The following is a 26,579-nucleotide window of genomic DNA, read 5'->3' as shown; positions in this document are numbered from 1 at the left end:
AGGGTGTCATCAGGAGGAGGGAGAAAACTTGTTCACCTTAGCCTCTAAGGATAGAACAAGAAGCAATGGGCTTAAACTGCAGCAAGGGAGATTTAGGTTGGACATTAGGAAAAAGTTCCTAAGTGTCAGGGTAGTTAAACACTGGAATAAATTGCCTAGGGAGGTTGTGGAATCTCCATCTCTGGGAGATATTTAAGAGTAGGTTAGATAAATGTCTATCAGGGATGGTCTAGCCAGTATTTGGTCCTGCCATGAGGGCAGAGGACTGGACTAGATGACCTCTCGAGGTCCCTTCCAGTCCTAGAGTCTCTGAACCTATGAATTGCTATCACCTCAGTGAAACGTGTGTCGGAACTTTGAGCTCTCTCGTTGGACCCACCGTATACTTTGTTTCATAGAACAAGGTACAGCTGTGACCACACCCTTCCTTGCTTCCTAAGGTGGTGTCTGCCTTCCATGTCAACCAAGACATCTTCCTTCCGGTCTTCTACCCAAAGCCGCACGCTTCTCGACGAGAGCAACAGCTGCATTCCGTAGACGTTCGCAGGGCCCTCGTCTTTTACATCAAACGAACTAAATCCTTTAGGAGGATGACCCAATTGTTCATAGCTGTGGCAGACTGGATGAAGGGCCTCTCGGTCTCCACACAGTGCATCTCGTACTGGATCACATTGTGCATCCGTGAGTGCTATGACTTGGCTGGTGTCCCAGCTATGCACTTTACTGCTCACTCTACTAGGGCTCAAGCTTTGTCCTCTGCCTTCCTGGCACAGGTGCCCGTACAGGAGATCTGCAGGGTGACAACTTGGTCATCAGTACATACCTTCACTTCCCACTGTGTGATAGTGCAGCAGTCCAGAGGTGATGCTGCATTTGGTTCAGTGATCCTTCACTCCGCGACATCTTACTCTGACCCCACCACCTAGGTAAGGCTTGGGGGTCACCTGACTGGAATGGATGTGAGCAAGCACTTGAAGAAGAAAAGATGGTTACTCACCTTCGTAACTGTTGTTCTTCGAGATGTGTTGCTCATATCCATTCCAAACCCCCCCTCTTTCCCCTCTGTCAGAGTAGCCGGCAAGAAGGAACTGAAAGGGCATTGGGTCGTCAGGGACATATATCCAACGCCATAAGGGTGCCACTCCAGGGGGCACCTCAGCTGACCCACCGAGTGTTGCTTGGGTAAAAATCTTCCGGTGATTGTGCACGCGGCACGCGCACACCTAATTGGAATGGATATGAGCAACACATCTCAAAGAACAACAGTTACAAAGGTGAGTAATAGTCTTTTCTTTGAGCGATTGCGGACATGTATCCCACTCAGGTGTGTTAGTGCCAAATGCACCAACTGTCATAAGTAGATAGGTAAGGGTTAATTTTCTTTTACCTGTAAAGGGTGAACAAAGGGGGAACCAAACACCTGACCAGAGGACCAATCAGAGAACTGGATTTTTTTGCAGTATTATTGTTTTGTATTTTCTTTCTTTTTATATAAAGTTTTCTTTTTAAACCTTGTGGAAGTTTTCTTTTCCTAGTGAGGCAGAGGGGAGAGGATATCTCTGTTACCCAGGAGCTCTTTATATCGGTGACAGGCTAGAGGGGGAGGGAAAAGCCCAAACTCTGTGTCTCACCTTCCTATTGTCCCAGGGCGGGGAAAAGGCTACAGGACAAAGGGAGGGGGAATCTCTTGTGTGAGCCTGACTAGGGTGAATGCATAGCCTCGGGAAGCTAGATTGCCTCTCCGGTTGTATTCAAGGAGTGAAGTATAGCATCGCACCGGCTAACCCAGGAAAGGGGGGGAAGCTGGGGGATGAGATAGGGAGACCCAGGGGTCTGGGTCTTGGGGGGTTTCTCCAGGGAAAGTCTGGGGGGACCAGAGCGAGGCAGGCGCTATATTCCTGTCTGGTGGCAGCGAGAGAGATCCAAGCTGGGTATAAGCTTGGGGAAGGTTCACAGTAAACACTCAGATGCTGGACTCTAAGTCCAGATTTGAGACAGACGTTTATTACACCAACATCAGAGGCTTTTCCTTTAGCAGTACTCGTTAGGGCGGTACATGTACTGTGTCTCCTTGTGGCTTGTCCTGAGGCTATGTAATGTGGCATCCTGACCCCTCGCAGTTATTACTTACTGCCAGTGGCCTTAGTTGCTTCTCCGCATGTGTGAGGCTTTTCATCATGGTTTTTTCCCCTCTGTGTTTGTCACCAAGTTTTTTTTCACTTTGTAAATAGCTTTGATAGTTAGTAGTAGTGGTACCTGTAGTCTAGTTCGCTGCCTTTTGCTTCTGAAGTGGCAGCAGACAGACCCTGGGACCCTGATTTTCCCTTAAAGGGAAAAGGGGTCACTCTGCATCTTGGAAACTGCCTCAGAAGAGGATCCACAAGATGAATCGGAGATTCATTGGCCATTGCATTCAGTACCTAAGACACAGTTGTGGCACTGCCATTTTCAGTACCTTTGAGCCCACATGTCTCTGTGGCGGAGGTGGACTTGCTCTGTTTGTCTGTGCCACCCTCGTTGCTACCTCAGGACTCAGTGGGTCTGTTGGTACCACTTGCAATTCCAGGCTCTTCAGCACTAGGGCTAAGGTTGATGCAAGCGACTTATGCAGTGCCAGTGAGGAAACAGATGCTGTCTTCAGCACAGGTGACTATGGGTTTGGTGTTGGTGCACTCCTCCTCTGTGGCACTGTCTATATCCTCACCTTAGTGCCAAGGGCCTTAGACTCCCCTCTGAGCCTGCACAGACTCAGTCATGCTCCCCAGCACCAACAGGAAGTGATTTTCTGGACTTTTTGGCAATATGTCTGGCCAACAGCCCTCTCATCCTAAGGACTGACTTTGCACTCATCTTGTTGGTTTATGGGTAACTCAGGATATCCTGTGAACCCCCACCTCGGTGGCTTATGCCTATGCTCACAGACTATCCAGAGAGCTCTATAGGTTCCAGTGTGCCATCTTCTCCACATCTCGTCTCTTCCACAGTGGAAGAAATCTTGCAGGTCCTCTAAGCTCCCTGCAGAGGGAAGTCGTTGGTACCAAGAGGGTTCCCATACTTATAGCAATTAAAAATGATATTGGCCTCCTACACCTTGTTCCTTCTTGCAGTGTTCCTCCTGTGAATTGTGGAGAACTTTCTACTCACACAGAGGGATCAGCTTCTACAGTAGCCCCCGCAGACCTGCCTACCCTCAGAGGGATCAGCTTCTAGAGTAGCCCCCGCAGGGCTGTAAGAGAGTGTCCATCTTCTTGAGCCAGAGCTCCTGGAGGAGACTTTGCCAGAGCAACAACCACTCTCTCTCATGAGGCCATCAGCGCCCTCCCCGCCACCTCAGGCAGGTACAGGAGTCCCAAATTCCTTGTTTCCTCTCTTAGCGGATTTTAAATCTTACCAGGATCTTCTCCAAAGGATCTCTTCAGCTCTGGTTATATAGGGAGAGCCGCACTGGCAAGCTGCGGCAAACCTTCTACCTGCCCTGGTGTGGGACTCAAGCAGCCCCCGGCCCAGGCCAGGTGGACGGACCCAGGCTCCTCACAACTGCCAGTGCAGCTCTCCTTAACCTGGCTCCGGCCAGTGGGGCAGCTTGGAGCTGCAGCCTGGCTGTGATAAGAGCTGGGCAGGCAGCTGTATGGAACTGCGGTGGACCCTCCACCTGCTCTGGGTGTGGGGCCTGAGCAGCCCCCCACCCAGTGTCCCTTCCCTCTAGGTTTCCTGCCCAGAGCTGATGGAGGATTCGTGCTGTGGTTCCTCACAGCTGTCCTCCTGGCTCTTACCGTCAGAGCCGTGCGCCGATACAAAATTGTAGCCGCATCCACCCTGCTATTTGCAGAAATGGTCCAAGGATATCTGCTTCCACAGATGCGGATATCCATGGATATAAAGCAGATACCCGGGGATTTTCAGGGCTCTATGCATCAGAGATCTGGCAGTATCCACACAAACAGTATCTCTGTGGATCGCTTCCTGCATCCATTCAGCATATGTCGTAGCTAGTATTCCTCCTCCACAGATGTGCTTGGCTAATTCAACAAGGGCCCAGGCCACATCTACGACTTTCCTCAGGGATGTTCTCATACTGGACATTTTATAGGACTGCTACTTGGTCCTCTGTGTGTACATTTACTTGGCACTGTGCCGTCACAGCAGCCTCTGATGGAAACTGCTATCATTCAAGTAAACTCCAATCCCATCTCCAAACTGTACTGCTTGGGAGTCACCTGAGTGAGATACATGTCTGCAACCACTTTAAGAAGGAAAAACAATGACTTACCTGTTGTGTAACTGAGGTAGGTACGGACAGGTATTCCACAACCCACCCTCCATCCCCTCTCCATCAGTCTTAAACCAGCTTTTCCAGTGTGAAGGAACTAAGGGATGTCAGGGAGGTGCTGCTTTTATATAGCCTCAGGAGTGGTCATAAGAAGGCATAGGGTATGCGCACAGCCCTGACGGGTACTGGTGGTGAAAAATCTCTGGCACCGGTGCATTTGGCACGAACCCACCAGAGTGCAATACACTTCAGCACCCACATCTTGAACAACAGTTACAGAACAGGTAAGTCACTGTTTTTTTCAATTCTTAAATTTCATAAGTATATCGGACTGTGCATAGGAAAACACTGAAGCCAAGGAAAATCGGTTAAAAGGACTTTAGCAGCCTGTTTAGGTCCAAAACTACCTTCGTTAAAGGTGAGCTGAATCTCATTCAGCATCCTGTTCAATCTATCTAACCACTCTTTTTGTGCCATGCAGGTCCCCATATTATCTAAGTGCCCTTGAGGATTTATTTCTAGATATCTATTGTTAAAACTTAAAACATCTGTAGAAATGCTGCATGGGATCGCTTTCCTTTTCATGACAGTAATTCAGATCCCCAATCAGGGTAATCATGGGCCTTTAAGATAAGGACATGAATTTTTATTTCCCTCTGCCCTGACCTGCCTAATATCTTTGTTTTGCTCTTTTTTTAGACTAGCCCATGTTTTAGTCCCAATAGCTGATGTGACTCTGGAGTACCAGACTTCCTATCTGTGGGTTTTTTAGTTGGAATTTTATTTGCAATATTAAGTTTGGAATCAATATGTAACTATCTGTCTCCCTGCTCTTACTCTATTTACTTTCAAGGCGATATGATAGCATAGATTCCACTGTGAGTGGCCGATCTGACCTAGAATCTGCATCTGAGTCTAGTCAAATGACAAGCCGCCAGTACTCGCTAGAAAGCAGGCAGTCTCTAGATTTGTCCGATAGGTGGGTTAACCTCTTTACAGCTAGATGTTTGTCTAATCTCCTTGATGTTGCTGTTGTGATGTCATCTTGTGATATACTTCAGCTGACTTTCATTGTTTGCATGCTTTCACTGTATTTCCAAGCTGTGGTAGCTTAATGGTGGGCTGACGTCGTTACTTATTTCCATTCCAGGTGTGGTACTTAAGTTTTGCTTTTTAGTGAAATGTAACATTTTATAAAGTAGAGGGCAAACTCTTAATTGAATACATTTCTCACATTAGAACAGGTCTGTTTCTTTGATGCCTAACTGTTCTGATTACTATAGAGCCTACAGTCTTTCTTCACACATTCACGTTGCTCCCACTACATTCAATTGTGACTTGTGCACACTGGATACAAGGGCTGGGTCTGGCCCTAGGAGGCATCCTAATTTGTTGGTAGCTTTGTAAAATGACTTATCCTCATTATTGGCTTTAAATGTCAGTTATAAAAAATTACAGTAGCTGTTTTCACAAAACAGGATTCATTTTAAAGTAATGAGCACCTTTCAGATTAACATAAACTTGCCTAATATTAACAAAAGAGGCAGTCCTTGATATTAGAGTGAAAACGCAATTAACTGTTCTAGCATTCCTTAAATTATAACACCATAATCTCAAAACATCAATGTTTATCTGAAGTTGCATTATTATAATCTTTCACTGATAACTGTTCTTCTTCAGCCATTCCTTAATTTTTGTAGAAGATGTGTCAATTTTTATGGAAGTTTTTGACCCTGCAGACTATTATGGTAATGTTTGATCCCTTGATTTAAGAAATGTTATGTTCTTTTAGTAGATGATCACCTTTCAGTATCTACCCCATTTGAATGTGTTCCGTGTTTATATTTCTTTTGTTAATGCATTTAATTCACTATTCTTCTGGTCTTATTTAAACTGTCCTTTGAAAAAATGTTTTTTTAACTTTCTTTCCTCCCCTTCACTCTTTCCTCCTCCTTTTTTTTTGCCTCCTCTCCCTTTTTATTTTTGTCTTTCATCTATCAGCCAAGGATCTCTAGTTAGAAGTGAAAAGGTCAGGATCATTCCATTTCATTCTGAAGTTGGAGAAGAAGAGTGGGAGAGTAACTATGAGGAGTTAGGAAAACTGCTAATAGAGGAATTCCTAGAAAAAAGTAATAGAAATAGAAATTGTCAGGAAACAAATGTAAAGAAAACCCAAACGCTCTCAAAGAAGGAGACTTTCAACCACCATGAAAGATCAAGATATTGCCAGAATGTGTGTGCAGAGTCAGGAACTTTAGAAATTCCTAGATATCCTCAGGAATATGATACAATAGATAGGAGAAGGAAAAAGAAACTGAGATATAAAAATTTTGACGAGAGTGAACAAATAAGCTTACATTGTAATGGAAGTCTACAATTTCCTGTGGAGAAAACAGTCTCTTTCAATGGTATAGCAACTAGGTCTGAACCTAGCAGTGATTTCCTAGTATATGAAGGAACTGAAAAATATAACAGCGGCAGCATCGAAAATAAAGAGCAGATTCCTGATTATCCAATTTTGCGTCCGTACAAAAATGGCCTAATGGTTAAAAGTGGCAAGTGGACCAACAAGCAGCTGGCAAACCATGACTGTGATGGCTCAGTTCACTTTGGCAGTGAAGAAGTAACAAATGCAGAACAGCCAGTCATTACTTTTGTGCCATTAGATGACCTGGAGGAATTTGACAGCAGTGCTTCTGAGGAGCTTCAGTATTCACCTGTTTCAGATGATGAAATGGAAGAATTAGCAATACTTTCACAAACGTGCAAATCAAATGTTTGTCATCTTGACCGCTTCACAGATAATTTTTCTGCAAATTCAGTATCTCAGTTGCAAAAGGCTAAGTCTGACAAAAAGCATCGAATTAGAGGAGGCAAGTATGGCTATCCAGTCCAAGACTTGACTCTTTCTCCAGTTGAGGAACCAAGTGAGGAATATGTTGATGCGATGGATGAACTGCAATGTCTGGTAGAAACTGTATCTGAATACTTGGCTGAAAAGGAGGAAGAGATTAGCAAATTTAGTACTCTCCCAAAAGTGAAAAAAAATTCTCTCTCTTTCTCTCTCAGGCAGGATAATGCTGATAATTCAATGGAGAAATATGTACACCCTGATCAGGCAAAACCTACTATGATAGAGAACAAAGAGAACAGCAAAGGCAAATCTGAATCTCTCCCAGACTTGTCAGCTGTAAAGAACAGTGTAAATTCCTTGTTTAGTTCTTTCACTGAGAAGGTAGGCTCAAATACAAAGCACCTCACAACCTCTGTTGAAAAGCTTGTGTCTTCAGCACCAGAGAAATCGGAAACTCTAAGCCAATCTGCGGGTGGAATCTCAAAGATATTCTCTAGCAAACCTAAATCTGAGCCTTTAGCCCCAGAAGTGAAAGTGGAAAGTAAGGATGATATAAAAGTTTCCATACATTCATTATTATCATCCCAGACAAGCGGTGACAAAGGGATGCGTGATGCAGACTTCAATAACACAGAAGCCACTAAGAGAGACAATATAGCTTCTACAGCTCCTTGTCTTCAGGAGTCATCAGCAAATACCACCATGAGCCAGCAGCCTTCACGTCAGAATCAAAATTCAGTTATGAATTCAGTTTTAGGTATGTTTAATTCTTTAAAAATCTTCACTGAAAAAGAAGTACCGAAAAAAGTAAACATAAAAGAGGAGAAAACCAAGGAAGGAGGACATCTCATAAGCGCTTGTGAGACAGACAAAAGCGAGAAATCCTCTGAAGAGAACACAATCACCAGTGTTGTTTCTGAAACTAACCAAAATAGAACTAAAGGTGAGGCAGAAGATAATGCAAGCAGCAATTCTGTGTCCTCAATCTTTGGTAAACTTACAAACTCAGTCAGTTCCTTTAGCTTGAAAGCCAATGTTGAGGGTCTAGTAGTACCCAAGCAGCAGGGTGGGCCACAGAAGTCTTCAGATGTTCATCACATGGCACATCAGCCAGACATAATTGTAGAAGAGTGCATAAACATTTCAGGAAATCATTGTCCTACAGGTCATGAACTGGAAAACAGGAAAGGTGTCAGTAAAGTGGAGGTTCATTCACAACCTCCAGAGCACAGTATAACACCTGATAACTTTTTCAGTCCGCTCAAAAAATCCTTCAGCCAATTATTGCTTCCTTCTGCTGAATCTGTGCAAAAAGAAACCTCAGCTGGAGTCTCAAAAGGCCACAGATCTGAAGATAATATAAGACAAAACAGTTCCACAGATGAACATTCCTTCCCATTTACTGGTAAACTACAGATTCCGTTTTTTAGTGGCTTTGGTTTTTCAGATAAGCAGCAGAATACAAAAGAGAGAGGAAGTATCTTTCCTTCTTTGTTTAAATTTGCTTCTTCAGAAAACCTCATAGCCTCAAAAAATCAAACCAGTCAGAGTTTTAGTGACATAACTTCAGCAGTTAAAGATGAACACAAAAGTAGTTATTCAGGAAATGCCAAATTTTGCTCATTAAAGTCTACTTCAGTTCCAAATATACCAAATCATAAAGAAGAGCCTATAAGAATAAAAAACACTCATAAGGAAAACAATACATGTGCACAAGAAAATAGAAATCAAGAAAGTACTTCAGCCACCTTTAAAGTTACACATACACAGTGTAGATCTGTGAATGGTCATGAAGAAAGTAGAAATATAAAACAGGATATGATGACAGCAGGACTAAACACAACAGATATAAAATCCATGTCTTCTGGTGGAGTGAGAGACCTTAAAAGTATAGATGATACAAAGAAGAAAAACACACAACAAGGTTTGCTTTCGGGGCGCTTCTGGTTTTCTTCTGAAAACACTCCCAATGGGCAAGAGTTGGATGTTAAAAATGAAAGTGAGAAACAGAAAAACAGTTCACCTGGGTTATTTTCTGGGATATTTAAATTTGCTTCAGGTGAAGATATGTCTGACTGCAAGCAAGATGAGATGAAATCAAATTCACTAGGCCTCATGAAGTTTTTTGATAGAAATGAGGAGTCTAACTTAAAAAAAAAATCCAGTAGCTCCGACATAACTTCTGATGCTCAAGGAATCCCTATGGAAAAGCAAGAAACTTCCAACTTTTTAAAAAGTTTCATATTCAAACCAAAAGAGAAACTGCATGATATGAAAGTGACTGAATCTTCCAAAACTAGTGATCATTTACCCAACATAATAGTAAACAAAACAGAGGAACACCATATTCCCTACTATAGGCCCTCTGCATCTCAGAATGAGCTGTGTTCGGTACAAGATTTATCTGGGAAATCTACAATTGGCAGGAAAGTCTCTAACCAAGATATAGAATTTAAAATGGATCAGACTTTCTTAAATGAAGGATCCAATGAATTTCTTAACTTTTCTTTGCTGGATGGTAAAGCCCATAACACATCGGAGCAGTATCCAGCTTTTGAAGAAACAAGTCATTGTAGCTTTGAATGGGAGTATGACATGGGAGAATTTCCTGCAGACATTCAGGAAGTAGCACTGCCAGTTTATTATGTCTTAAACCAGAACTTTGATGTACCTACTGAGTTTTTGGACTGGCCTGTATCAAATGACACAGTAATGAATCTGTGTAAAAAGGATGGAAATGCAAATGTTATCGACTGGAGAATAAATGCAAATTGTGAAAGACAGAGTATAGATTTAAGTCTGTCATATGAATCCTTTGATCAGTTAGTGTTTCAAGAAGTCTGTTCAGAAGAAAATGATATGCGGGCAACTAGTTCTCTCAATGGAAATGGCAGTAATCTTCCACCTTTTGAAGCAGACTGCAATTGCTCATTAGAAGAGTTGCCTATGGACTTAAGCAACTCATCTGGTTGTGATGGAACTATGTGGACTTTAATTGACCAAGAGTCTGTAAGTATGGATGAAAGTTTTGTGTATTCAACGTACAGTCAGGAGTACGAGCACTGGCTGACGCTGCTTGAGCATGGTGTATGGTGGCCAGCAGAAGATGGTGATTGTGGATACTACATGTATAGTGATGGTCAGTATGTCTATTCGCTGCTCACTGATCCTACGGGACAGTATGTCTATGTGTGTGCACCTGAAATGTACTCGCATCAAGAATATTGGAACTATAACTTTCAGGTGGATTCAATTCCAAGGGCAGTGTTGGAAGATAACATGATTGCTGTTTGTGGTTTCAAAGTCCCTCTTGGCAGTGAAGATGAACTACTGTGGTTTGCTGATGAGGAGCAGCTAGATAATTACCTTATAAATAAGCCTCTTGATTTGTCTGTAGCTTTGCAAAGAAGTGATCAGCTAATGAACATGAATTTGGAGACGTTTTCACAAATGTTTGACGAGTCTCTTTATTACCAAAGAGAGCAGCCATTAGATTTTTCAGATTATAAACTTCAAAAACTCAAAGTAGATTTTAGGCCTGAAGAAGAAAGTGGGGGTTATTCAGGAGAACCTCCACTAACCCTTGATCTTAGAACACATTCTGAAGTGACTTCTAGCTGGATGTTAAATAAAGAGTTTGACATCAAGCAAACAGACAAAACCATTCCTATAACAACTTTGGAGAGTGGATCATTAGGATTTTTTGGCTTCAATCTATTTCGGTCCTCTCATAAAACAGATGAATCTTCTGCATCTGCTGAAAGTTGGACAGAAGTCAAAAAGAGTACAGAAGATAAAAAAACACCAGTGAACAAAGTCACATCTTTATTTTCTGCTTTGGGTGGTCTAATGGGAAAGGGTTCGGGTTCTGACATTAATGAGTCTTTGGCGGATTCTACCATGAAGACAACAGGTACACAGTCAAAATTATCTGGGCATAAACATGATGTTCTGTCATTAACATCAAAATTAGGGGAAGATACCCAAACTGGGCAAAAGACTCCCGCTGAGCCTGAATTAGGGAGAAATGGTGCAAAGGAATTTCATAAACTAGAATCTATTAGAAATGAAAAGCATAAATTTAATCAGACTAAAACCATCCATATGAAAAAACAAGGATTACCAAAATCCCCTTCTCAACTAACCCAAACTACGCCTGATAGCAAGGCAAATAGAGCAGCTAAAACCATTAAGACAAGTCCAGTTTCAAGTCATCTTGGAACCCAAGTAAGCAGTGAGGAGCACAAGAAACCTCAGCCAAATCAGAACCAGTCATCCACGGAGCCAGAGGAAACTTTATTTAAAAGTGCTCTGAAACTTTTTAGTTTAGGAGAAGATTCTTCTGCAAGTTCAACATCTGAAAAAAATCCAGCTTCTGGATTTTTTGATTTCTTTAAAACACAGGTAAACAAAGGGCCACAGCCATCATCAAATCTGGAAAAAAATGAAAACGATAATGAAACACCTCAGGAGAGAAAGGAGACTTCAGGTATTTCATCGTTTGGTTCCCTGGGGGATATCTTCAAAGGAGATGCAGTCTCTTCTCAACAACTGGCAAATGCCACTGTTTTACCAAAAACCAATAGCAGTGTTTCAGTTGAGTTCAGAGAAAAATTTGAAAAGTCAGGCATCCAGCATAGTAATATGCAATCCCTTTCTTCTGCCATTGTTGGAGAGATTAGAACAGAGGCTCTGAACAAGCAGACCTTGCCTAGTCATAGTACACAAATGGAGCACCCAAACACAAAGGTAGAAGAGGAGAACAATGATAGCAAAAACTCTGGAAATGCATTATACAAGCCAGTACACACAGGTCAACTGAGAGAGCCTCTAGTGCAACACAGTAGTGCATCAGTGGTTATGCCAAAGCAACAGGGAGGTAATCTTACGGGTGTCATACCTGATAAAATGAAACCAAGTAAGCCAGATCAGACATCTAGAGAGTCAGAGTTTAGTTTGCCTTTCAGTTTTTCAAATGCCACTGCTTCAAAACCACAGCCAGCACAACCACTCAGCAGGAGTATATTCTCATTCTTTAGTGGATCAGAGACCCCTACATCTTCAGCATCTGTTGCTAATCTTCCTAATGCTAAGCAGCTAGAAACAGAAGGGCTATTTAAGCTTCCCTCCTTCTTTTCGACTGGTCCAACTGTCAAGAAAAGTGTGCCTCAAAGTAGTTCCAGCTTTAGTTTCTTCAATCTGACATCTTTTTTGGATGAAAAGCCACAAACTCCTCCAGAGAAGGAAAACATTGCAAAACATGCTCAGCAAGCAACCTCTAAGCCATTTATGAAGCAACGCATTTTCGTTGACTCTAGTATCAGAGTTACCAGACAATCAGGCTTGGACAGTAAAAAAGAGGCTCCTGGTATTGTGGAGCCAGTGATTGGCAAACAACAGACATCGAACAACTTCCCTAGCAATGCAAATGAATTAAATGTTCCTGCAGAAGAGTGTTCAGTAGAAAGTGTTGCTGAAGTAAGCAAAGAGAATGGTGTAGAAAAGCCTTCACAGATTGATAGGAATGCCACAACAGAGGCAGTTTCTTCTGATCCTTGCCTTGAAGTTTCTAAGTTACAAGAGGACAGTGAATCCTTTTCTCCAGAGTTTCAGGAGCCAAAAGAACATCTCCCAGATAGCACAGGAAAGGAAGAGTGTATTACACCTTCCTCAGCTAAGGAAGGGTATTCATGTTCAAAAGGACACACTTCTGGAAACAGGGGTGGCAGTTCAGTTTCGGATGAAAAAAACAATTTCACAAATTTAAATGACTTAAATGTTACCAACAGTGTATCAAAGGAGATCATCTCAGAAGAAAATTTGAATGTACCCAAACATAAATTACTTGGGCACAAATTACCCGAGCCTATCTCTGGACTTAGATTAAAGCAGGCACAAGAGTCAAAGTCTTTCTCAAAGATGCCTGAAACACCTAATTTGCAAAACAAACTCAAGGAATCTGAGAGTGACAAATCAGTACTGGATTCTTCAGTGGAAATATTTTCAAGCTTCATGACAAAAGTGAAATCTCCTAGAACTTTATCTGGCTTGTCCTCCCAATCTCAAACTCCAGCTGCTCCTAGTGCTCAGAGGAAAAGCCCCTCCTTTTTTGGTCTCTCTTCTCTCCCAAGTGGACCAGCTCCAACTTTCACAAATGATCTTTTTGGCATTTTTAAAAGTGCAAAGGAAATATCAAAAGAGGAGGCTTGTCTGAAACCCACTGCCAAACCTCAAGAAAGCAATAGGGCAAAAGACACCATAGGGTCAATTCCTATAAAAGTTTCCAAAAAGCTAGACGAAATATCCACAGCTGAAGTGTCTGAAATAAAGACGGGCAATTCTCTGAAGGAAACTTACACATCAGACTCAAAAGAGAACTCCCCAAAAGATTCTAGTGTGCAAATAGAAATCGGAGAAAATCAAAGACTTGAAACCAGCCAAGAGAAGTCTCAGCTAAATGCTTCAGAGATGTTGGTTCCAGGTGAAGATCAAGTGCCTAAACTACTTCAGTTGAATGGTAATTTACAGCCCTGTGTAGAGTTGGGGAACGATGACTTGTGCCATTCAGACTTGGAAAGTGCAGTTGGTACAGAACAGACCATGACAACTGACCAGACAGATCTCAGTTTGTGTCACTTAGATGTGGGCACTACACATGTAACAGAAGAGCCACCAGCTCCCACTGAGGCAGATGTTTACTTCTCTCAGGCTGACCTTAATAGTGTACTTGAACTAGAACCCAGAACTCTAATTGACGAGGCAGATTTAAATTTGTCCCAGTCAGATCTGAGTACTGCTTTTGAATCAGGACTAGTCGTTCCAGGGGATCAGGCAGGTATTAATGCCTATCATTCAGATATGAATAGGACCCTTGAAATAGAACCCAAAGCTCCAGCTGATGAGACCACTGTTAATTTGTACCAGCCAGATGTGAATAAGACTCTTGAAATGGAACCAAACATTCCTGCAGAGCTGACAGAGCTTTTAACAGTGAATGAAATGACTACAGGAGGAACTAACCCCAAATGTGATTTGAATAAACAGTATAAACCAAGTAATGTTCCTCTAGATGCAGGTAGTAGCAAATCTGTGTTTGAAATGCCAAGTATGCCTACTTTGGCAAAATTCAGTTTCATGTCATCTTCTACGGAGGGTGGAAAGCCATTTGGGTCCTTCTTCTCACAACTGCCAACTTTTGCAAGTAAAACTGCAGCAGAGCCAGGCCTCATGTCCAGTTTTAAGAAGTTTTCTTCAACTCTATTTGAAGGAGGTAATGAAGAAAAAGTGAGTAAGACAGACAGTGTCCAAGGGGCAGTGTTTGGCAAGAAGTTAGATTTTTCATTTCCTTGGCAAAAAGACAACAAGGAGACCTCTGTCAAAAGGGAACTGAATGTGCTGCCACAGCTTTCATCAAAATCAGATGTAAAGGTGCTGGAAACAGTCAGTGCAGATGATCCAAATACTGAATCAGGTTTGTCTACTGGGCAGCCTGACATGGTGAATGCTGAACTTTCCGAAGAAGCATCTGGAACCAGCACTGTTGATGTGTCCAGCAAAAAGTTAAAAGACAGAGTTGCCAAAGAATCTGAAGATCAACAAAGCACAGTTTCCAATAAACTGTCTCGTCATCCTTCTGTGGAAGAACCACCAGGAGAGTTACCACATCAGCAGGTTGAGTCTGAACAGGAGGATCTTGTTTCTTATCCTGACACAGTAGCACTTCATCCTGGATCACAAGCAGCAGATCTGAATAGCATGGAACCATCAAATAAGAAAAGGCCAGTTACAAAAGCAGCATAATAAATGGTGTCAAGCAATTGGCCATTTATAATGCAAATGCTCTCTAGCAGTAGATATCAAGCTTTGTGTTACTGTGCGTAGTTCAATCTCATCTCTGTTTATGATCAGTTGTTCGTAGCATTACTTGTAGTTGACATTAGCAAATGTTGTGTAGTCACTAGATTAAACACTAAATCCTTGTGTCATTTTTCTCAACTTCCTCTGCTCTCCTTTGTTTTGTAATTAGCTTGCGTATGTGTTCCTTTTGTGTTCTGTCTCAGTGAATGAGTTGTTTTGAGTGTTACTTTCATTAGCCTTTCACAACTTAATTCTTTCCGTGATAAAAGTCGGGTACGTACAGGATGGTTTTGCTTACTTGTTTAGTGATTATATTCACTGAAAAAACATTTGTAACACTAGCTAATACTGTGCGGTGCCCAGAATATGAGGTTATTTATAGAATAATATTCAGACTTTAAATTGTTGAAGCTGAATTTGCCATTGTAATAATTATTACAGAAATATTTAGAATGCTTTCCAATTTTTCAGGCTTTTTAACATTTCCAAAGGTGGCAATGAAGGTATTACAGGTTAAACTGTAAGGTTGTGATTCATTAAAATCTCCACAAAATCTGCATACTTCAAGCAATGTAGGATGCTACTGAGTAAGGTTTGCAGTAGTTCACAAACCCCTATTTTGTCCTATGTACATTACAAATTATAATTACCTCAGTCTCTCACATGGTGGAGATTTGCTGAACTCCCATTGGTGGGCAGTGAAAGGGAAGCTTGCTCTCCCATATATCCCTATTGTTAACTATACTATGAACAGAGGAAATCAGACTCCAGGGCTGCCAATCCAGCACCAAATGCAATTAAAAAATGTAACATATGAAAGAAGCACACGTAGTGCATTAATTCCCATTGACCGTCATTCATGAATCAAAATCATTCGTAAAGTGCCTGTAACTGATGCATTGCTCATGCGCATCAAGCTCAAAACATTATCCCTCCATATTAGGTGATTGAAAGTATTATACATATATACATGAGTAAAATGTTTTAGAAATGGTTTCTGAGGGAAATCTGAACATGGAATTTCCTGACTCTGCATGTGAAATTTCCATTCCAAGATGTCCTCATTTTTATGTGCGGTTTTTATATGGAATCATTGCTTTCCAAAGAGTTCAGTAGGATTAAGATGGATACACTCTTTTTGCTAAGAAATATCCATCTTTCTGGTCACAGATTCTGGCAGCAGTACAATTAATGAGGTAGAAGTAAAGAGCATCTAAAATAATGGAAGATGAGCTATCTTCCTTTCTGATTCCCATGTGCACGTTTCTACTCTTCTGTGTTGATCAGAATACCTTCATTGTTAACCCTGGCTGAATTTCTTTAGAATAGGGGAATAGTATAGTGCTGGTATGATTACTGTTACAAATTTGGTTAGTAGACCACTAGGCACTGCATTTCTGTTTCTCTTGCTATCGAATCTACAGTAGGTTTATGCTCAATTTCTGATTAGTTCAGGGATTACAATGGTTAGATACCATGAATTGATGATACACTTCTAGCAAGCCAGAATATAGCCAAGCTTCGCACTACATTTATAGTCTTATAGTTTCCGTGCAGATTGTTAGTCACTAAACTTGCTGTTTGTTGCATGTTTCCTCCCTGCCACTGCCTTTTGACTTACTTATCTCTTACTCCCCCCCCAGTCCTGCTGGAAGTAGCAGATATGGCTCCTCATGTAACGTCAGTCAGGGGAGCTCTCAGCTGAGTGAGCTGGACCATTACCATGAAAGCACCCATGGGTCTGAGCAAGAGGATGAACACCGGGAAGAGGAATCCAATCTTTCCTGTCACAGCTCTGGCAGCTATCAGAAGGATGGCCAGGAGTGGCGCAGTGAGCCGGAGGAACACCCTGAGCATCACAGCGAAACAGAGAAGGAAAAGGTCTGTGTGAGAGAGGAGACAGCTCAAGATCATTCTGCATCCAAATTAACCCCACAACTTGAGAAGCCCAAGGATATCCCTGCAGGGCGGCCAGAGGGGTAAGTGAAGTGTACAGAATGTCAGTGTAAAGTGATGGAGATGTTGTAACTTAGTGTAATCATACACACTGGCACTCTCCTTTCCCCGGGGGTGCTTGGCCCATGCTCTTCCCCAGGCCCCACCTCCACTCCACCCCTTTCCCCAAGGCTATGCCCCTGTCCCTCCCCTGAGCGGGCCCCTACCTCACTCCTCCTCCTTCCCAGCGCCTTCCTGCATGCTGCTAAACAGCTGATCCACGGTGAGTGGGAAGTGCTGGGAGAGAGGAGGCGGCACTGATGAGCGGGGCTGCGAGGGGAGGGAGGGCTGCCAGTGGGTGCTGAGCACTCACTAATTTTTTCCCCTGGGTTCTCCAGCCCTGGTGCATTCACGGAGTCAGTGCCTATGAGTGAAATGCTCGTTTTACTGTTGACATTGATTTAGTTTGGTTAACCCCGAAGTTGGAAGCGATTCTGTGATGTCCCCATCTTAAACTCTTCCCAAACAAATTGGTTGATCATATTAACATGCAGTATTCTGATAAATATCTTTATACTCAGTGACAGATGTTTGGGAAAGTTAAACTGTATTTACTAGATAGCTGAGCTGCAGGCACCCTCCTTCAGTGACCTAGCAACTCATTTGCAATATTTTTTTCCTCCATTCTTGATGAAGGATATATGAGGCAGGCCTGGAGTGGCTGGATTGCTCATGATTGGAAAAGCTACACGCTTATCTCCACATTAGCAAACCAAACCTGTTTAGTGGCAGTGAACTTTGTGACAGGACACATGCCATCCATCCAAACCTGAAAGGAATGGAAATAAGAAGTTAAGTCATTTTTCCTCACCTTCATATTTCTTTCAACACTAGCAATATCATGCTCCCTAAAACTTTCACTCTTATCGCCAACAGATACCAAAAAGCTATATATCAGCTTCATCAAACTTGCACTCTAACACAAAACCTTAACAGTGACCTCAGGGTGTTATATCAATTGTTCATCACAATCTGACTGTTAGCTTCCCAAATGCATGGAATATCTAAACCACCTTAACACTGCTGATGACAATTTGCAGTCCAGCACAGCTGTGAACAAGTGTCTTGTCCTGCGGGAGGGCCGAAGAGCAGCTGATTTGATCATTTATGCCATTATCAATTGATTATTATTGATAGTCTTGACTACTCAGAGGAAAGAAATGTACAGTTTATCATCTATAAAAATTCCTACACTTTGGAACATTTGCATAATCAGTGTTAAGTTTTCAGGAATTGTATAATTGCAATTGCTCTGTACTCTGGCTGCCATTATTAGCCTTTCAGAGTACAATGATTTGCATTATTATTGTAGGTTATTTCTCAGTATTCATCATATGAATAAGCAAATTTCTCTACTCTGCTTCACCGCTATAATTCCTCTGCTGTTGGTCCTGTACTGTAATGTTTCAGCCTTTTGGCCAATGGTGAAGACAGCCCTTCATTGTTTGTCTCACTGCAGCTGAAGCAGAAATACTCCTAGGCTTAGGACTTGTCTACACACAGGTTTTGTACCAACTTCACTATTTGCTTAGGTGGCTGACTTCCTACCAAAATAATTAAACTGGTCCAGGATCCTAGAGGGGATACAGTTATGCTGGTACAAAGATGCTTTAGTCTGGTGTAATTATTCCCTTGAATGTAGAGAAGGTTAAAGGATGACTTGATTACAGTCTATAAGTACCGATATGGGGAACAAATACTTAATAATGGGCTCTGCAGTGTAGGAGAGAAAGGTATAACGTGATGCAAATGCTGGAAGTTGAATCTAGACAAATTCATTCTGGAAATAAGATGCACATTTTTAATCTTGAGAGTAATTAACCATTGGAACAACTCACCAAGGATTGTGGTGGATCTACGATCACTGGGAATTTTTAAATCAAAATGGAATGTTTTTCTGTAAGCTCTGCTCTAGGAATTATTTTGGGGAAGTTCTTTGACCAGTAAAAGCAGCAGAGAATCCTGTGGCACTTTATAGACTAACAGGCGAAGTGGGTATTCACCCACGAAAGCTCATACTCCAAAACATCTGTTAGTCTATAAGGTGCCACAGGATTCTCTGCTGCTTTTACAGATCCAGACTAACACGGCTACCCCTCTGATCTTTGACCAGTGTTGTATAGGAGATCAGATTAGATGGAACCTGTGAGTCTATGAATAAGAATGAACTGTACAGATAAGCACCTTTTTACTAATAGGTGCAATTTTTGTGTAGACAAAAATTGTCAGAGACCTAAAAAGACATAACCACTACCAACAAAAAGACTGGCGAAAAAGAAGCGCTAAACTTTTCTAAAAGTCTTGTGGCTCCTTCAGACTTGATCCTGCTTTCCTCTTACAAATCAGCACAATTCTTTCCACAGAAATAACTGTTTCCTGTTTGTTTGCATTGTTGTCAGTTGTCATGTGTGTCAGTCACCAGAAAATGTACGTAGGATAGACTAGTGCTATGTGAGGTAAGGGAGAATGTGTAGACAAGTACATGGTGGGTTGTTGTGGTATAGAAGTATGATCAGCCAGAGTGTTTTAAGGACAGATGCATGCGCCCCACCGGTTGTGGGGGTAGCGGCAGCAATTTGATAAACTGCATTTATCATGGACCTGTGACCACAAACAGCCACCTCCTATTCCCTTTCTGCTGGGACTGCTTTTAACATTGCAAATCTCTAAGCAACTTGAGGCTGTTACTTTTTGAAGCTCCAAAAATATTTCTTTCCCTCACATGTGGAATTTCTCCCCTGAAAAGACCAGGAATGAGTTTCTCATTATCTAAGTCAGGGGTCGGCAACCTTTCAGAAGTGCTGTGCTGAGTCTTCATTTAGTCACTCAAATTTAAGGTTTTGCGTGCTTGTAACACATTTTAACGTTTTTAGAAGGTCTCTTTCTATAAGTCTATAATATGTAACTAAACGATTGTTGTATATAAAGTAAATAAAGTGTTTAAAATGTTTAAGAAGCTTCATTTAAATTAAATTAAAATGCAGAGCCCCCCGTACCAATGGCCAGGATCCGGGTAGTGCGAGTGCCACTGAAAATCAGCTCGCGTGCTGACTTTGGGACAAGTGCCATAGGTTGCCTACCCCTGGTCTAAGTCATGAAGTGTCAGAATAGTTGTTTTATACCATTAGAAAGCTAGGAATTTTCTCTTTCCCAAAGTTGCTATTTCAGTCCAGTGCCTCTTATTCCTAACTGCCCTAGATTGGCATCTCCTTTACAGGAGTATCTTCGGGGTTGTGTATGGCTTTCTGATGTGCTGGAGTCATGTGCCTCTTGAGCTGTAATTGCATTTGAACTCCAGTTCCTTAACAATAATGCCACATTTTGAATGAGCATATTTCACTTTGTGGTTTTTCTGTTTCTAAAATTGTTCTCATGTCTTTGTTTGTTTTAAGTTACCTTGATGAAAATGAACCCCCAGCATTTTCTCCTGCAAGAGCTTGCTGGCTCCGAGCCATTAACAAAATACGACTACGTCTTCAGGAGGTAAGGTTACATGTTACTTTATTTTTTTTCCTCATTTTCTAGGCTTGCTAATTTTTTAGATTTGTGGCTGGAGACTCTTTGTGGGACAGCTCATAGTTTTAGTTTCTACTAGCAAAATTTCAGGAAACACACCATACAAAGCTGGAATCTGTGTATTGTACTGAGGCCTGTGGTGTTAGAGCCACTTAGAAACAAATGCTGTGGTAGAATTGATAGTTCAGTAGCTGGACATTTCAGAAGGGATTTTAACACAGACCTGGAGCCGAATATTCAGGTGAAAGTGCTTTCTAATTTGTATAAAATGTATTTGAAACCAAGGGACATGGCTGCTAGATAATTTGGGACTGGATTGTTGATTTACTTTGACCAGTTAAAAATTCAGAGTGTAAATATCTTTCAAACTAGGATCAGAACCTCATGTTAGCTCAGTAGGATTGTTTCTCTTATAGTGCAGAATTGTTTCTTGAGAAGCTTTACATCAAACATTTCATAAATCTTTAATCGATATTAATGGGAGTATATCCTGACATCTCTGAAAATGTAAGGGGTTTGTTAACCTTGTTATTTAGAAGTTTAAAAGGAACAGATTGGGAGGTTTTCTTCTGCATTTGGAATATTCTGATCTGAAAAGCATAAAAACAGTTTTCAGTATGAGTTTTACACATTTTTTATCCCGTGTTCAGTCATGGAGAATATGTGGTGTGTTCTACAGATGGTAAGCTGTTGCCTGCTAGCAGAAGCGCACAATTCATGTCTTCCTTTTATATGTGGTCTTTTCCTCTGTCTGCTTTTTAATGGTATGGGTGTTACAATGATATCTGTCTGCTTGAAGGCTTTGATAATGTCCTGCATGGGTTACAGTTGAGTACCACTAGCAGAAATTGTTTCTGATTCCTGCCTTTCTTTTGGATCTGTTTCAAGTATGTGTCGAGCTGCTTGTCTTGTTCTTCACGGTTCCATTTGTGGCTCACCTTAGCCATAATCCAGACCCTGTTTCCACCTAATTCTTGAGATCTCTGATGCATCAAATGATGGTGCTTCTACTATTTTAAGGTCAATGAAGTAAGTTCACATTTTGGATTGGACAAACTTGGTTTTTAAGAAGAATATGTATCAAACTTTAGGGGCAAAACTGGCAGGGCTTATTGGGCACTGGTGTTGAGAAGAAAGGAAGCTTTTGTTTAAAGGATGTCCTATGGTATATACTTCCTGCATACAAAATAAAACCAAATTTAATTCTGCCGTAGAGTATGGAGAATATGACAAAATTATCCCTGCTGAAGATAATGAAATGGCTTGCAGCACCTATACCTAGTACCACAGAGATTACTCTACGTCACCATGTGCCAGTGGATCTCTACCGTGTGTGGAAGGACCACTTACAGATGTGAGAGGCAAATTCAGTATCCGTATGAATTCAAAGCTTTGACTTTCCACTAATGTGATTGGCAAAAAAGTCAGTGGCTGATTATTACAATTCTGTTTTTGGTAAAGTAGCCACATGTCCTTTACCTATTGACCTGAGCTGGCAAATGCCTCTTACAGATGCTGAAACTGGTTGTAGTAACTTTGGTTTGCTAATCATCTGGGTAGGAATTTGAACCACTAACCAGAGACAGGAAGCGCTATATGTGGTTATCAATCCAGCCTCCCACCTAGGAGAGATTATCCCTCATGTGAGTGTTATGCATACATCCTACAGCATCATGAGTCAGTGAGATTTGATAGACACAGAGGTACAGTAAGTTGTGAATATGCAAATTACTAAAAATTTCTTCTTCCAGTGTATATTGAGTTTGTCTCTGTGTTTGTTGAATTCCTTGGAATGGAGACTTACAGATAAGTCAAAATATGACCTCCCTATTTCTTAGCTGGTTTGTCCCTGGATTACTGCAGTCATCTAAAAAGAATTAACTTTAATCATTGCAGAATAAAACCATGGTTTCTAGCCCAGCAAGGGATCTGACTGAATCCTCATACTCTCACACAACAGGCTTGTCTATAAGAAAGCTATTGTGGTTAATTTTTCCATGTAGACACTCTTATTTTGGAACAAGAGTGTCTTTACAGGGAGCTATTCTGGAAAACTGTTGTGCTTTAAATTCACTCCCTACCTTAATCCAGAAGAATTGTGAAATGTAGATGAGCCCAAGAAACTTTTCAGTTAAGGCAAATTTGAATCTGATTTTTCCCTTGTGTTAGTCTGCAAATTTAACAGATATAAGAGTACCTCTATTTGTTTTTAATAAAGAAAAACATTTAAAGACCCTATAGACATACTCCTGAGTATTGAAAGTACTGTAAACATTGCTATTCAGACACCATTTGTCCATGTTTTAAAGACAGTTACTGCTTTGATATAGGGAAGGTGGTGTGAAATTTCTTCCTGTACTTTAGGTAAAAGGTTTAAATACACTGATTCATTCACTTTTGCGCTCAACTTTAGGCATTTAGGCTATGTTTTCCCTTGAATTTTTTTCTCATGGATGCAGTTCTCTCCAAAATGGTTTTGATTTGAAATCTTCATCTTTACCAATTAAATATCCACAGTTCTGTTCTCTTTAATAGTCATGTAACTACATGGTCTGTCTAGATAATTGCTTCTATCGCAGATACCCTGCCCCCAGGATAAGTGACTGTTCTCCTGTACCTCCTTGTTGACCTGATAAGGATCAGTCTCATTCAGTCACTTGCTGGATATTCAGCAGTTCTGAAAATTGAGCTACTTTTCTAGGCACCTAAATAAGTATTAGGAGCCTAGCTTTAGGCATTCATTTTTTGAAAATTGTTTGATAATAAATTTTAGATTCTATGTGATGTGTTAATTAAGCAGAAGGCATTCTCTAAATGGATCTTAGTTTCCCAATATAGTCCTGCATGTCAGCCAAAGATTTTGTTGCCAGAATTTCCTCAGGGGTGCGATGCAAATTAATGATCAAATACCTGCTGCCTGCTGTGGGCTGTGGTTTCGTTTTCGGCTGAAGTTGCATTCCTGTGCTGTTTGCCACATTTTTAGTGCGTATTAGTAAAGAAGAAACTTACGATATTAGCCTATTTAAGTTAATGAACTGTTTGTGAAAGGCACTGGATTGATAGTCTTAGCAAATGAAGTTATATTTATCCACTGGACAAATGAAGTGCAGTGTCAGTGAAAGCCCTTCCCACTCTGTCCTGTACTGTTCACCTATGCTGGAACGGAAGGACACCTTCTAGGATTGTGTAGAAAGTTCAGTCTCTTTGGCACTTCCCATTGTTGATGAAAACTGGTAGTCAGAGTACTAATTAGTGCCAATTGTGATTGTATGCGTTGTGAGTTGAGTACTTGTCCACTTGGAACTGGACTGAGACCCACAAGTCAACAAACAGCACTTCTTGCCATTATTAGCCATCTGGGTTGGATTTGAATTGGTGACCCATAGGTGAAACTCTCCATATCCAATTCCCAAGCTCCTGGACTATTCATAGCATACTGACTGCTAATCGTTTTGGTGGAAGTTGGTATATTTGTACCATTTTACTCCCACTTGATCATTTAAAAAATATCTTTGCGATTGTCTTTGGCCAGTATCCCAAAGATGATTAAATTGTGCATTTCCAAAGCATCCCACGCAGTAACAGAGAAGTGAGTTGAAGCTCTGTATATTTCAGTTCTGAAAATATGCTTTTCCTAAGGGTTGCCATAGATTTATCATCACATGAAGAATGTCATCTCCATCTGCAAGACTTTTGTGCTCTTTGCCAGATATTGTATCTGGCAGGGTTTCCTCCGGTTCTGAGAAATATCACAGATCAAATATGCAATGCTGGGGAAAAAAATCTGTAGAGAGTTTCTCTGGTTTAACTTCCTGCCTTCCTCAAAGATCCCATTGGTACAATAGAGAGAACAGTTAGGATAGGGATTATTTCTGACCTTATTACAGAGTACCTGCATGACTTCAGGCACTTAAGCTACATTTCATTTCTGTGTAACTCAGATCCTCATGTGTCAAATGGGAATACTATCCCATACGTCATAGGGGTGTTGAGGCTAAATCAGTAAATATGTGGGAGGTGCTCAGATACTAAAGCGATGGAGGGTACATAAATATGTATGTAGATTATGACCACACTCCACCAGATTGTTCTCTAGCTAATGGGCAGACCAGTCTTGTGCAATAGCAGAAGAAATCTGGCAAGCAGAAACTTATCCCACCATATGCCTTCACAGAGCCCCACCTTGCTTCATCGCTGTCTCTGCAGACACAGTCTTTAGCAAAAGGTTTCTCTACTATGGTACTTAAGTAATCTGCATTGATTAATTCTTATTTCCATCTCACTGCTAGTCATTCTACAGTGACTAGAGAATCAGCAGATTTACTCTGCTCAGAGGAGAGAGAAATTTCATCTCCCATGTCAGCAACTCAAAGGGTGGCATACCCACCGATTCAGATATCTACTCACACACCTCTTATGTGGAAATAACATTTGTATTTATTAAGTTTGCTCATCCTTATTAAAATTCTATTGGAGACTTACCACCAACTTTTAACCTGATTTACACTGAACATTCATAGAATTACAGCTCTAGTAAAGGGATAATTTCCCATGTGTGTACAGTGGTAATAGTTCTACATATTCATTAATATGTTATGAGTTTGAATAGCTTTAGATGGATTAATCCATGGTAGGAAAAATCAGCAGTCATGCCCTGTTTGGAAAAGAGAAATTGAAAAATAAGAGAAAATTTCACTGTCAGTAGACAGGATACTAAGCTAGATGGACCTTTGGTCTGGCCCAGCATGGCTGTTCCTATGTAAGTTTTTCTTGGGCTGTAGCTTTCTGGCTAGAAAGCTTTTCCCAAGGACCAGTACAACTAGAAACCTTAATTACTAACATGATTTCCTGTATGCTTCTCTAAACATTGTAGTACACTAACAGTCCATTTTGATTTCTTTTCATTGCCTACTAAAGAAAATCCCAACACTGAAATTATGGAGCTGGACCCTTCTGTCCCATACCATGATATCATCTGGGTTGCACAGGTGTGACAAGAGAGCTAAATGTGACCCTAAATTAGCAATTACTTGTTAGAACTGAACTAGCATAAAGTATTGATGAAATCTTATAGAAAATTATATTTTGTGAGAATCTTGCAGATAACTATTTTTTGAGAAATATTAGAACTCACATATTGGGTAGATGACTTTCCCATTAAATTGTTCCACCTTTTGGTTTCTAGCTTCCTGTAAAACTGCAGGTCCCAGATAATCTTGTATAAAATAGTGGGAAATCCTGAGTTTCCTTTCTCAAGTTTGGGGAATTCTTCAGGATCACAACGCCACCCCCACCCCAATTTCACATATGCATGGGACACGATATATCGGTTGAGCCAAATTATAATGCCATTAAATGTTCTTACACTGGTTGCATCATTAGAATTCTTGTATCTTTTACGTTCTCAAAAATACATTTATGCACAACTGACATGAGTGGTTCTCAACCTTTCCCATATTGTGACCCCATATTATAACACAGGCTTCAAAAATGCCCCTATTGTCTAGCTATAAAGAAATGTAGGGTGATTATGACCTAGCCTCCAGGTTGTGAATCCCCAGGTTAGATAACAAGCACAATTGTTCCATGATCTCTGGGCTGATGTCTGTTACTCCACCCCAATGCATTAGATAGTAAAGTAGAAGAAACCAATTCAAGTTTAGAATTAAGTTTCTACCCAGAGCACATAAGATTATACTGACATCCACACACAACTCTGCCAATGTATCTCACTCTTGATCTGCGCTACTCCCTGCTATTTCAGTCTTTCGCTTCTGAACAGAGTGAGAATTTATGTCAAATAGATGGCTTTCTGATATGGACTAGACACCTCATGTCTCATTACTGTCTCTAGATTGCCACTTATACACTGTCTCCAAAAGTGCTTCTTTTCAACTCTGGCTTGCAGCAAGAACTCTCCACTCCTCCCCAGCAACATGGTTACAGTAGTTCATGCATTGTCCACCTCCAGAAGGGGCATATGTAACTCAGTTTGCCTTGGTCTGGATAAATTCATGGAGAGACTGCAGCAGGTGCACAATGCATCTCCCAAAAAGGATGTGCTGCAGCGAGCGTATTCAGCTACTG

The 26,579-nt window shown here is 41.2% G+C and overlaps 1 protein-coding gene across 3 annotated transcripts in view; it reads left to right on the top strand.

Annotated features, from left to right (window-relative positions):
- The window catches only part of UNC13B (unc-13 homolog B), a 329,656-nt gene that overhangs the window by 99,100 nt on the left and 203,977 nt on the right, over positions 1-26,579 (top strand). For 2 of the 3 annotated variants that reach the window (XM_075066813.1, XM_075066811.1), the window contains 3 exons: positions 5,124-5,249; positions 16,625-16,960; positions 20,369-20,459. In XM_075066813.1, the coding sequence (XP_074922914.1) occupies positions 5,124-5,249; positions 16,625-16,960; positions 20,369-20,459 (553 nt within the window). The remainder of the gene's footprint in view (positions 1-5,123; positions 5,250-16,624; positions 16,961-20,368; positions 20,460-26,579) is intronic. The other variant, XM_075066812.1, reaches the window with a different exon arrangement.

The sequence above is a fragment of the Chelonoidis abingdonii genome, chromosome 6 (genome assembly GCF_003597395.2).
Source record: "Chelonoidis abingdonii isolate Lonesome George chromosome 6, CheloAbing_2.0, whole genome shotgun sequence".
NCBI classification, from domain to species: domain Eukaryota; kingdom Metazoa; phylum Chordata; order Testudines; family Testudinidae; genus Chelonoidis; species Chelonoidis abingdonii.
This window is presented reverse-complemented; position numbering and strand designations above follow the sequence as displayed.